At 43.8% G+C, this 12,878-nt stretch overlaps 1 protein-coding gene across 4 annotated transcripts in view; it reads right to left on the bottom strand.

Annotated features, from left to right (window-relative positions):
• Positions 1-51: 51 nt before the first annotated feature.
• LOC117144469 (homeotic protein ultrabithorax) overlaps positions 52-12,878 on the bottom strand; it is a 75,869-nt gene continuing 63,042 nt past the window's right edge. For all 4 annotated transcript variants that reach the window (XM_033309634.1, XM_033309638.1, XM_033309635.1 and 1 more), the window contains one exon: positions 52-1,324. In XM_033309634.1, coding sequence (XP_033165525.1) covers positions 1,023-1,324 — 302 coding nt within the window. In that variant the 3' untranslated portion in view covers positions 52-1,022. The remainder of the gene's footprint in view (positions 1,325-12,878) is intronic.

Below are 12,878 nucleotides of genomic sequence, written 5' to 3'. Positions count from 1 at the left end.
AAAATAATAACACAACAATCGGATTCGATTTCTCATTGTTTTTTTGTTTTCTTTAGATTTTTTCAAAACCAATAATTTATTTGCGTTTGCCGGGGCAAACGGTTTGTCGCACTCCTCATCTCGCCGCTTCTGTCGGATAATCTCATAAACGCTTGTCATTAAACTAAACATAATAATAATAAAATTAGGCATTAATTTAATTTAAAAGGTAAACACACTACACATTACTTAAAGAAACAGCTTCACTCTAGTCGTTTGGGCGAGAACTAAACAAATTCGTTTACAAATAAACAGAGTTAACTAAAATTGCATTATTTTATTTAATAAGCACAAACTATACACATTCAAATATTCGATACTCCCGAAAACGTTTGTTCTTCGTGTCGTAATATGTTTACTTGGCTAACAAATTCTATTTATATTTAAGTTAAAGTTTAATAGTTTTCATTTTGTTTTTGTATCCTTCGTTACGTATCTTAAATTGGTTTAGAACATGTTTTTACCAAAAATTCATATCAACAGAATTTTGCTCGCATTCAACATTATAATGGTATACTCTCGTTTTTTTCTTCTCTTTGTGTTTCAATTTTTGAGTATTTTTCGCGAAATTAATTTAAACATAGCAGTAAGCAACAAAGGGGCAGGACAGAGGTTTCCATTTCGAGAGAATCCTCTTGAATTATTTCGTTTGGAACTAAATTAAAATTGTTTGTCATGCTCATTTAATTCTAAGTAGGTTTATAATCTGCGCTCTTTCCACTACTTTTTATTTACTTAGCCTAGTTAATTAGTTTGTAGTTTTGTTTCATTTACGTATTTTCGGTTGCTGCTCAAACGCTTGAAATAATTCCATTAGGTTCGATTTAGGTTAAGTTTCGTATTCGCACAAGTACCATCAAAATATTTAAATATTATTCATTTAAGTAAATAGTTCATTTGTTACAATATAGTTGCTTTGTATCTGTCTCCGCGTCAGCACCCACATACACCCTACGGATCTAAGGATCTACGGATCTAAGGATCTACTGATCTAAGTGTCCTCCTTGGACCGCCGCCGCCGCAGCCGCTGCCGCCGCCGCCTTCTGGGCCTGCGCCTGCTTCTCCTGCTCGTTCAGCTCCTTGATCGCCTGGATCTCCTTCTTCAGCTTCATCCGCCGGTTCTGGAACCAGATCTTGATCTGCCGCTCCGTCAGGCACAGCGCGTGCGCCATCTCGATTCTCCGTCTGCGGGTCAGATAGTGATTCGTGTGGAACTCCTTCTCCAGCTCGAGCGTCTGGTAGCGGGTGTATGTCTGTCGGCCGCGTCTTCGCAGACCATTTGTACCTGCAGATCGGAATGGGAAAGCATTGGTAAGTAACCAGAATATTATACTTTTAATATTATTCATTTTGGATCTGCATCGACGAAATACATTTGCAATCAAAAGTATCTGTCTTATAACAGCAGCTCCAAAACAAATGCAGATGTGTGTTAGGGAAACATTGACAAAGTGACTAAGTAAATATATATGTTTATCGATTTATTGGCCTAATTATTTATATAAGTCGCCACAAAAGCGATTTAATTGGTTGTATTAACGTTTAAGAGCACATGATTCACGCATATTATTAAAATTGCCTCAAAATTTAAGTCATATTGAGCAGCAGTGACAGAGTGTTTTCGGGTATTTATGTTTTGGCCTTTCATCGGGCAAATCAAATTGAAAAATTGCAACAAGCAGCTCAACATTTGTTTGCTGTTCGCCGTTGTTGTTTGGCCAAGTCGTAAATATAAATTCTGCTTTTTGCCAGCGATCATCAAGCAGCTCGAACGTAGGCCGCAATTGCCAGCGAAGGGGGCCAAATCGAAAGGAATGGGGATCTCAGCGCAAAAAATACATTTCATCTTTACGAGTATCGCCGAGTATTTGCCAGTTTGCCAGTTTGCAGTTGCGGTTTTTGTTTCTCCGTCGCGATCGTTACTTTAAATTGATCGTTTGCCGCTGCACCGCCGATGTTGATGCCGTGCTGTCATTGCATCCAGATCCGCAATTCCACAGTTCCTCAGATACAAAGATACACAGATCCGCAGATGCAGCCACATTAAAATGAAAAGGAGAAACGTGCGAGCACTCGGTTGTGGCATTGCACTGGGGATATGGCGAATGTGGCTACTTAAATTGCAGTTATGCCAGATAATGCCCGTTTAATTGGCATCCTGAGAGTCGAGATGGGGCAGGAGGAGGGGGAGCCAGAAGTCGCATCAACAGGCCAGCACAATGCCGTGTTTAATCTCTGATTTTAAATATTTATGAAGTTTAATTTGCCTTCAAGTGCAATAACTCAATTTCGTGTGTGTGCAAATGCACTGCAGCTGTCTCTGGCCCATCTCCCATCGAAGAAGAGGCCCAGACAATGTCTGATATTATCGAAATCAACCCATACCAAACCAAACCATACCATACCAAACGGCCAACCAACCAACCCACCCATTCGACCATGTTAACTTGGCATTTTGGAGACCAGGTCTTTCTCCTGGGCCCGAGCACAATGTTAAGTTAAATATTATGAGCATTTATTATGTTATAAATTTGGCCTAAAGGTATTAACAAATTTATGCCGACACGAAAGTCATAAAGTGAAAACGCATTTATCTTTCACTCACACACACACATGTGCAGCGTACGTAGCGAGTGCAATTGTGTGGGTGTTGGAAATAAATGGCGAAAAAATTTTATAGACAATAAAAATGATATGGAAATAAAATGACCAGGATGCAACAAAGAAAATTATCATCTATATGGGCTCGCTCATGCATGCTGATAAATTTCCTTAATGTGGCTTTATTTTTAAACTGCCTTGCGAGAATTATGAAGACCCATTTAATGTGCCAGAAAATTGGCCAGTGACAGGTCACAAGATTTGCGATGCGTCAGTTTATGGCAATTTGTCGGCAATATCTCTCAGAAGGACTTAACGAAATGGTAGCAAAAATACAGCAACCTATTTTGGTAAATCCGCGCAGATTATTTGTTTAAAGTGCTGTTGGAATTTCAATTAAACAAAGAAGCCCCCACTCGTCGAAGAATTCCCAAGTAATTTCCACGCGATTCGCGGCCAAATAAGCAGCGCAAAAGCCTGTAGTATACTCGTAAATAAATTTATTTGGCTCTAAACCTGTTTGCTGATTAACTTAAATCCCCGGCAGTCGTCGTGCCAGCTTCTTGGCCTGGAAAATACATCACGCTGAGGTTTAGCAAAAGTTTCATTTTATTTAGGACTCGCCGGCGAAGTAGGAGATTTTGCTTGAGGAGTACGTGAGCTTTGCTCGGCAATTCTAAATGGAATTTGTCACTCGGCGACCGACTATTTTATCGCAACTTACAGCCCCACAAAAAAAGGAGCCCTACGTACGCGTATGTATATGCAAAAATAAACTTTTTACGAAACTTTGCTTTGCCGCGATTTTTATTCCCAACCACCCCTCCGAGTTTTTCTCACCCGTTTTAGAATTTTTTCCAGCACTGGCCAAGTTTCCAAATTTATTATGCGAAAAAGTGCGAAATTCATTTTGCTGGCTCGCTTCTTTGCTTCTTCTTCTTCATCTGCGTCCTGCTGTGCTGTGCCATTTTCTTTTGTAGACTTTTGGAAAATTTTTGTGTATTTCTAAGTACATAATTTAAATGCTGGTATGTGCGGGCGAGGGGGTGGCACAATAAAACTTGGTATGGCAAGGCGCGAAATTTCTTGTAGATAATTTAAACGAGGGCGGTGGGCGAAGTGGAGTGGAGTGGGGGTGTGAGTCTAGGAAATCTTTTTTCAGAATATTTATTCGGTTCCAGTCGGTTTTCCATGGGGCCTTTCCATGGCTTTTCCTCGGCCGCCCTGAAGATACATTTTCAAGGTTTTGTCGACTACGTCTTCGTGTGTTTTTTCTTTTTTTTTTGGGGCAGCACAGCTGCGCCTGGGTCCCCAGTACGTGTTATATTTTTTAACTTAAATTCCTCAGGGATTTAAAGTTTTGACAGTTTACGTGTTTCCCATTTGCAGCGAACTTTGAACCGAAACGAAACGGAGCGATATCTATGCCCGTCCCGTTCTCGCCGCATATATCCGTCTCTTTCCGCCCAAGGGGTAGTGACTCACCCCCGGAGTCGGAGCGTTGCCAGCGGCCATAAATCTCCAGGTGACGGCGACTCCATGTTGCATGCGGCACATCGTGTGATCTATGCTTCTATTATAACTATTTATATACACAGATGCGGATACACGCCACACTACTACATACACTACTTATACTTAATTCGATTTTGGTTTTCGGCCTTATCTTACTCTTTCTAATTTATGCTTTGTTTTTGTCATCGTCACGTGCTATCTGAGTTGAGATTTTACCAGAAATTGGGGAGCTGTCCTCGGGTCTGATAAGCTGGAACTCGGATGGGGACATTCCTGGTATCTCATCGATACAATACTAAGATTACGGGGAATCGTTGAAGAAATGGGACTCACTGCTGCCATTTATAACGTCTCAGGCCCAACCGGAAATTAATTGCCTCTATTTTTTCCCAGCAACAAGCCGTAAGGACACGCGGAAGGAACCCTTTTTGGAGGGAAAAATGGCCAAAAGGCGGGAAGAGCCATCGCTTGGCCATCGATTAATTGGATGGCTTGGCACACATGTGTCGCCCCACCCACTCCGTTCCGTTCTATGGCACGCATTTTATTCGCAATTTAATTAAATCTATTTTCGTGCGTGTTTGTCAGGGGCGTGTTCCACCTTGCTTATATGATGTACGAACCCACACACAACCCACACACCCACCGACAGCTGCCAGATATATAGGGAGATATATAGGTGGGAAGGTGGGTGGGGTGGGTCAGTACATAGATTCTCCCCGGATTCGAATTCGAGTGTCTATAAAACAATTAAATGCGTCTCAGCTCCGGCTGAGGTTGACTGCGAGACGGAAAACTAATTTTCCGCTCTGCCAATCGAGCACCACTAAATCTGTCAATTAAATTGGCCGCAGGGAGTACGAGGCTCTGGGGACTGGAATGGGAATAGGGGCGTGGCTGCCTTGGATCGCTCGGTGTTCAGACGTGATTATGGCCCCCATCGAATGACTACGCCTATGCCACATATTGATGCTTGCGGTGGCAAATGCGCAATTGAGTTGCAATTGCCAGCACAGACACGAACGCAATCCAAGTTGCAAGCAGCAAGTTGCAGGTTGCAGATACTTGCAACTGCAGCTGTCGGTGCGGTGCGGTTATCAAATTTTGAGATACACGTTTAGGGTGTGTGCACCCCCAACTTGGCCCAGTATCTTATGGCTGTCGCAGCCAGGAACTGAATTTTCAATTTTTCCCCAAAAACCCAAATCCAAACTCACAAGGCAATCAGAGTTTTTAATTGCTTTTCGGTGGGTAAGGATAGGCTTGTGCCAAGACTGAATCTGCATCTGCAACTCCTAGTTGCTGGTAATTGAGATTTTCCCTGGGCTCTTGCCGAAAAATGTTGTGCCAAGTGCCGTTGGGATCGCTTCGATACGGATCGCGGAATTTGTGGCGCGTACAGCCTACAAAATTGCGATGCCGTGGCGTAATTGTGGCCAAAAAGAAAAGGGCACCTCTGGTGAAATTTTTGGCGAATTGCCGATAAAATCCGCTTAACGCAAGGGCTTATGCCTCACGCACCTTTTTGGTTTTAGTTTTTTTTTTTTCAATTTTTGCTTCATGTGTCTCCCTTTATCTCGGTAATTTTGGCTTGCAAGCGCAACTCTCAATGGCCGCCTGATGATCTGAGAAGTGGAACGGCCTGGGAAACTGGTTCCACTCGCACGGGATCCGGGCATGGCGGCGTATCTTCTTACGCATGCCCAGGATCAAACGAAAGGGGCATCTCTCTCGTCATTAAAATAATTCATTGCAAGTTGCTCGCGGTAGCTGCCGGTGCAACAGGTAGCAGGTCGCCTCGACTCAGGGCCACTGACCAGCAATCCATATTGCGATCCCCGACCGCCGGTTATGTGGCATCTTCCCGGTTTTGAGTTACGACTGGGCCTGTTGAGCTTGCAATTTAGCAGGGACAGCCTTCATTTCGAGGGAAAACGCAGGTCAAAGAGGGAGCTTCGACTAGTGACGAAAGCTGGTGTACCACATTTTCTAAAGGGTTATAAATAAAGTATTTGGCTTAAGTAAATAAAATTATGTGTTAAGAAGAGTTATAATCCTCTATCTATTATCAAACTTCATCTACTAAACTACACTGTATTTTGAATAGTCTGAAATTTTCCAATTCTCCCTAATTGGGGCTTTCCCTTTCACGTTATAGCTAGGCGTTACTTGTGGGCCGGCATGTCATGGCAATTAAAAGCCAATTTGTGTATGAATGAATACATTCGACTGTTTATTGTCTCTATTCAGTATGTTAGTTGTATAATAATGCCATCATCATTGGCACACCGAATCAAACCAAAAGATGGCTGAGTGACCCAGTGCCCCAAGCTCAGCCGTCTGGAGCTCAAAAACCCATGGCGCGTCGAAGCTGAACGCGGAATTTGATGTGGGTTTATCTTAATAGCTCAATTAATGAGCGATGTGAACGCCGCGGCACCCCTTTAGCCCGTTGCCCCTCCAAAAAAGAGGAAAAATATATGTGAACGCGACACGCCATTTCCATATTTACATAGACCCGAACCATCTAGGGCCTGCTAGATATATATGTACGTACGTACGTATATACCCCAGCCAAGTGTGTGTGAGTGCGGAACGCCTTCCCATCGTGCTTTAACCTCGGCGTCATCATTAAAATAATCAACGACTCTATTTTGGCTCCGTTTCAAGTTCTATTTCCATTTCCAGTTTTCATCTTCATAGACAGACAGATACGGATACAGCCGCAGATACAGTCGCAGATACAGATACAAAGCAGCGACAGCTGGCGGAACGCATCGATGGGGATTGAGGGATAGAGATACGGATACTCAGACTAAATTTTAACAGTTCAAATGCGAAGCACAAGCACAGGCATTTGTGGAAGATGCGAGCAAAGCGTGACCACGAAGATGAAGCTGTTCAATGGGGGATTTCGATTCAGTTTCAGTCCGGCAAAATCCCAAGACAGCCGACAAACAACAGTCTTGGACGTCGAATAAATAAATAAGTGGCACGATGTCAAGCTGTTTCATATCTGCGGAGAACATCGTTCTGCCCGGCAATATATTCCCGATTTCAGAGCTCATTAGACGGAAACTAAAAACGCACAACTCACAAAATTCGCATAGAGCCACTCATCTGACGTCACCTCGAGTCCCCGATAATTATCGATGGGAGTTATGGCGCTGCTTCTGGAACGGAAATGTGCAACATTTCCGCTGCTCACCCGAAAAACGGGCCAATAAAAATCAGCGCCAAGTGTCAAATCTAAATAATGACTCCCAAATAGGGAAAATGGCTGCCAACCCCGATAAGACTCGGATTGTTTATGCTTCGTTTTATTTTTTTTTTTTTTGGGGTGGTGGGGCAGGCGGAAGGTTCTTCAAGATACAAATCGGACGACGGCTGCAGCGCCATTTATGTATCTGAGTATCTTTTAATTGCGCGAGAGTGCGCCATTCTGATCCGACACGCCCTCTCGTTTGCGATTCTGCTTTGGGGCGGCGTCTTTCTTCTTCGATATCGGTTGAGAAATCGCCTCGAATGCGTTTTTAATTGCATTTTTTTGTAATCAGTTAGGGGTGTATTTTATGCCCCATAATATATGTCTTGTTGGTGGGATATAAAAAAGTACAATTTTTATACAAGAAAGAGTATTCTGTGAGTTACTGCTGTTTTCTGTAAATATATCCTTGATTTCTAAGGATTTTAATGGAGTAATTTACTTTTATAGTTACTGTCACATGTAACCTCATAAAAAGAGTGAGTTCATTACGGATGCCAGAAGGTTCGTCTTCGTCTAGTCAAATTTCGGCAGCTTACCTTTGCCTAATTAATTATCGCAGATTCCGGTTTCGCCCAACACCTTTTCGATTCGCATTACACGCCCAAAATCACGCCCCTTCACCCACTCACGCACACTAACTTACACATATGTGTCTATGAAAGGGGAGAAAGGTCAGGTGGAGCAGAAGAAACTTCATTAAGGGCGCATAAAAGTAAACAAGCGAAAAGTGTCGGAATTTCACACATAATTGGCACTTGAAGTTTTTATTTTTATTTGCCCCCCCAACTAAACGACAAACTTATGGTCCAAAAACTGTGCAAGTGAGATGGCTGGATTGGGGGAAGAGAGACGGAGATGAACATGGTGATGCCATTCGGCGTGGTGTCGAATTCGGGTTTTGGGTTCGGCCTTTTGGGGTCACACCAGCTGCTCCCAGGCTGCTTTTTCTTTCTTTTCCACCGTCTGACAGAAAAAAGTGAAAGTTAAGAGCAACAATTTCTTTCTTTTTGCCCCCCGTATTGTTGTTTTTCCAGCCCTCGCTGCTAGAACGTGTGAAACTAACAGTTAATTTCAAAGTTGCAGTTGCCCACATCCAGCATTCCATATCCCGGAGTCCTGGATCCTTACCCCGCACCTATTCCTATTCCGATTCCGATTTCGATTCCTGCCGCGTCCATTGCGAGAGTTGCACTCTGTTGTGTGTGTGTGTGTTAGTGGGGGTGTGTGTGTGTGAGGCGGCGAGTTTGTCGTTGGGAAGATTTATGCTCAAATTGCTTTTGCGCAAAATCGACAAAAACATCCAAAGGTGCAGAGGGCTAGTGAATACAGTGGGTTAAGTAAATATAGCAATACAGTTGATCCTAACATTTAAAGATTTTAAATTTGTGTTGGTTGAATTTAAAACCAGTTTTATATAAGATATTGTCCCAAAATTCTAGGGTGGTATAAAAATCCCTGAGAATTTTCTCTCCCCACTTATCATTTCATCCCATTGTACCTCGCACTGGGGATGCAGTTGGTCGATGCCGGGTGCCGCAGTTGTTGCCGTCCTGTTTCGTAATCAATAACATTTTCGCAAGTGAATTACTCGCCATTGTTTTGCTCATCCCTCAGACAAAGAATTTACGGCTCAACCGGGAGCGGGAAGATGGAAAAGTGGGGGTGGGGATCAAGTGAAAACGGAAAGGCGCAAAGAAAGAAAGTGCTAAGGTTGAAAATTTTCATTTACATTGTGAGTCGTCGCCTGGCTCTATGCTCCTTCATAGATTTATGATGGTTTATAATGAACTTGTAAAGTAATTATGCGCTGCGACGCATCCGTACGAGTGTGTATGTGCCACCTTGCCCCACCGGAGAAACCGGAGAGCCAGCATTTCCACCTCCACTTTCACCACCACCGCCATAAGTCAGCGCAACCCTTTTCAAAAAATGTCTCCTGTCGTGTGATTTTTGGTCCACCACCCACACAGCGTTTACGCTTGTAATTACACGCTTCATTGTTGAAAGGGCGCAGGTTCAGAAAGAAGCTCCCAAGATGGCCATGGACGTGCTGCGAAATAGTTTAAGGGGGAAAAAATTGAAAGTGGACACTCTGCTCAAAATTTTCCTTTTGTAAACTTTAGTAATGATTAAAAATCAGCAATGGGAGTAGGTATTTACTGTATATTATATGAATACATTTTATAATGACGCACATCACGTTCTCTGAATCCCCGACTCTACGCCCCTGGATATGGAAGATGGTTCCGCTGGCATCGAGGGTCTCCATTTTCCGTGTTGTTTCGTCGCCTCGCTCTGGTGTCGTATATCTCCGTTCTAATTGGGTTTCGTTGTGCGCCGTGCCCGCTAATGTCAACCCGGCTTGTTGTTTCCGTCCCAGCCACCCATTCTGTTGTCCTCGCATGCGTGCTCCTCGGAGGAAAGTCCTTGTCCCTGTCCTATACCCCACTGCCCACCCGATTCTCGTAGCTTGCACATGCAAAAGACGATCCCCAAACTGCCGAAAACTGAACTCAGGGCCATTAAAAGTGGGCGTTGTGTGGGAGGATGTTTGGAGTGCTGCTTGAGGAAACGGAAACGTTGAGCTTCGTCGCTTCTTGGGATTCCCCCTCTATTGCGTGAGTGTGTGTGTGTGTGTGAGAGTGTTGGGTTCCAAGGAGCTGGCGTCGGGTGAATTATGTTGCATGCTTTTAGGTGATTTAGCCCACGTTTGTATGCACAAACGTCTGCAGGGTTTTGGTTTATGTTTTGTTTAACTAATATTTTGCGAAATCTTCTTGGGAAATTATGAACTTGGCAGGCTGCTGGATGGCTGACTGGCTGGCCACAACTGCAAACTTTCCCCACCCGTCCCCCAGTCTGGGCAAAAGTTTTTCATTTCCCCCTTTGCCAATTTCACACTCTGCCAAACGCTGCAGGGCGGACCATAACTTTTGGCCAATAGCCTGCTTAGGAATGAGAGGTGTGCTGAGGGTCCGAATTTGGGGAAAATATTGTGACATTTCTTGCAGTTTATACAAAGCAGTCGAGGTGAAAAATGCACTCTCCAGAAAATTGGCATATGCTTATGAATAATAGTTCAAGCTGCCCAATTGTTTATGTTTTCTTCAAGCCGCATATTTGTATTAAATTGGTATTTGAAAGAAAGCATTTTTCCCGACTATCCCTCCATTTTATCGCCGATAATAACTGCCAGATAAGCTTTCCTTTCTGAATGAATGGAGCTCCTTCCGCCAGGCACGCTTATTAACTTAAGCGAATGGCGGCCGGCTGTCTGTCGTAAATCAGACCCCTCAGCCCACTCCAATGCGCCTGCTCGCCTGGATTTATCCCCCAATCCCCCACCCAAAGTGCGACATTTTCCCGGGCGGCGTTTCAAGTCTCTTCTCACATATTAAAAATAAGCAGAGCAAAACCAAAACAGAGAAAAAATCCCAACAACGTTTTGCATAAAAAATAAAGCACCGAGTCATGTGTGTGTGACATCATATCGTATATTGTCGCATGAATTTACGTGACCATATGTTGTCGCCGGAGCGCATAAATTGCAAGTGGGGCGCAGACGGCTTCTGGGCCTCAAGAGCCGCCCTAACCCTTTGCCACGCCCCCAAAACCCCCCCAGCCAATCTCCTCCAGATGGACCAGGACCGGGAGACCAGGCCAAGTGTTGATATTTCGTTCGATGGTCGTTTGACTTCTGCAAGTGCGAGGCGACAAAAAATGCGGATAAAAAATATGGGTGAAAAATTTATTGAATTTAATTTGAATGCGCCCAATGGCCCCCGCAACAGCTGGCACTTGATGGGTGCTCGCTATCAGTGTCAGTATCTGTATCTGTATCTAAATGTATATCTGCTACTCCATCCGTATCTGCATCTGTACATCCGCACATCGTTTCTCATTCCGCCTTAAGAGCCGAAAGCCTGGATCATATGAATATTTAAGCTGGCAGGCAGCCACCGCCTTCAAAATTTACCAGCCGCCATTCGAAATCGCCTAATGAAGCCGCGCAAAATTCGTTTTTAATTGCCATCGCAAAATCCCGAAGATGGCGGCGGGTAGAAAAATTTCGTTTTAATTGCTGCCCCGGAATCCCGCCGGATCGCCGAGACCGAGACTCGAGCAGAAATATTGCCACTTGTGTTTTTTTCGGCCCAAGCTCGAGGAAGTCGAAAAAGAGACCTGAATAAAAAAAAAACTCGATTTTCCAGCTAATGGATGAAGGCAGAATTGTTGCTTTCGGAAGAGCAGGACCAGACCAGACCAGAGCAGACCGGGACTGGTACTCGCACTGATACTGCAAACCGAGAATGGGAATGAGGATAAAGACTGGGCCGGTACTCCGCGCTCGAGAGTTCGACATCGGCACAGCAGCCAATTAAAGGCATGACATAAATCCAGCTGTGACTTGTATTGGGTGTTTCCGCCTGCGGCCCACATTCTCCATTCCCACTGCTCAGTCCCCAGTCTCAGTTCCAGTCCTGAGTTTCCAGCTCCAGCTCCAGCTACCCATTCCCAATCCCAATACCATTCTCCAGTTGGGCCGGCAAAAGACAGCGCCAAAATGTTCAAGATTGTTGCAGGCCCAAACAAAACGGAGAGCGGAAAAAAACGTGGCAAAGGAAAACTTTGCCCAACCAACCCATGCCGTTCGCTTTTCCATGCTCACGCCCGTTGTTTCATTTTACAATGTTGCCTCTTTATACCCTTACAAAGGGTGTATTGCGATTGATTCGATGTTTGTAGGTAGAATCATATCTTAACAGCAAACCAAAACAGAGTATATACTTTAAGAACTATTCTAGCACATTTATCTCATTTTTTGATCAGCTCTGTTTAATTCATTTATTTATCATTATCAGAAGATATCATTTCTCAATGGAATTATTGCAGAAATTAATTAAATTTAAGAGCATTTAAATTTCCACTTTTCCCACTTGCTTTTTCAGATGGGTTTGGTTTGCTTTTCAGTGTTTTTGCTGTCTGTTTTTTGTTGTATTATTGCATTGTACGAGTATTTTTCTACTTGACTTGGCACCGACGCCCTCGTTGGCGTTTCAATTGTTGTACGCTTTCCTCTGCCAGTGCTTTTCCTTTTGCTTTTCCCTAGGAAAACATGCACTTCGGCACAACTGGCGAAAGAAACCGCAGCTTATGCTACCCCTCTTCTTACCAAAAAATAGGCAAATAAAATGTCAGTTCCCCGCGGGAATCCACATTAAAATTCTTGGGCGAAACACCCGCCAATTGCGAACTGCGAGTCCAAGTTAACTAATTTATGTCGCAGAACTTGGAATTAATGAATAAATGGCTAGGGCCTTAGATGGATGGTGTGGTGTGGGTTGGAAAAATGCAAATGAGTTTGCAAAAAGCCCACCAAGGTAAATAAAAACAGTAAACATTGCAGAGCGGCGAGTCGAATCGAATCGAAATGGAGAAGACAGTAGAAAAAGAA

Source organism: Drosophila mauritiana, chromosome 3R (assembly GCF_004382145.1).
Source record: "Drosophila mauritiana strain mau12 chromosome 3R, ASM438214v1, whole genome shotgun sequence".
NCBI lineage: Eukaryota > Metazoa > Arthropoda > Insecta > Diptera > Drosophilidae > Drosophila > Drosophila mauritiana.
The sequence above is the reverse complement of the archived record's forward strand: the minus strand, read 5'-3'. Positions and strand labels throughout refer to the sequence as shown.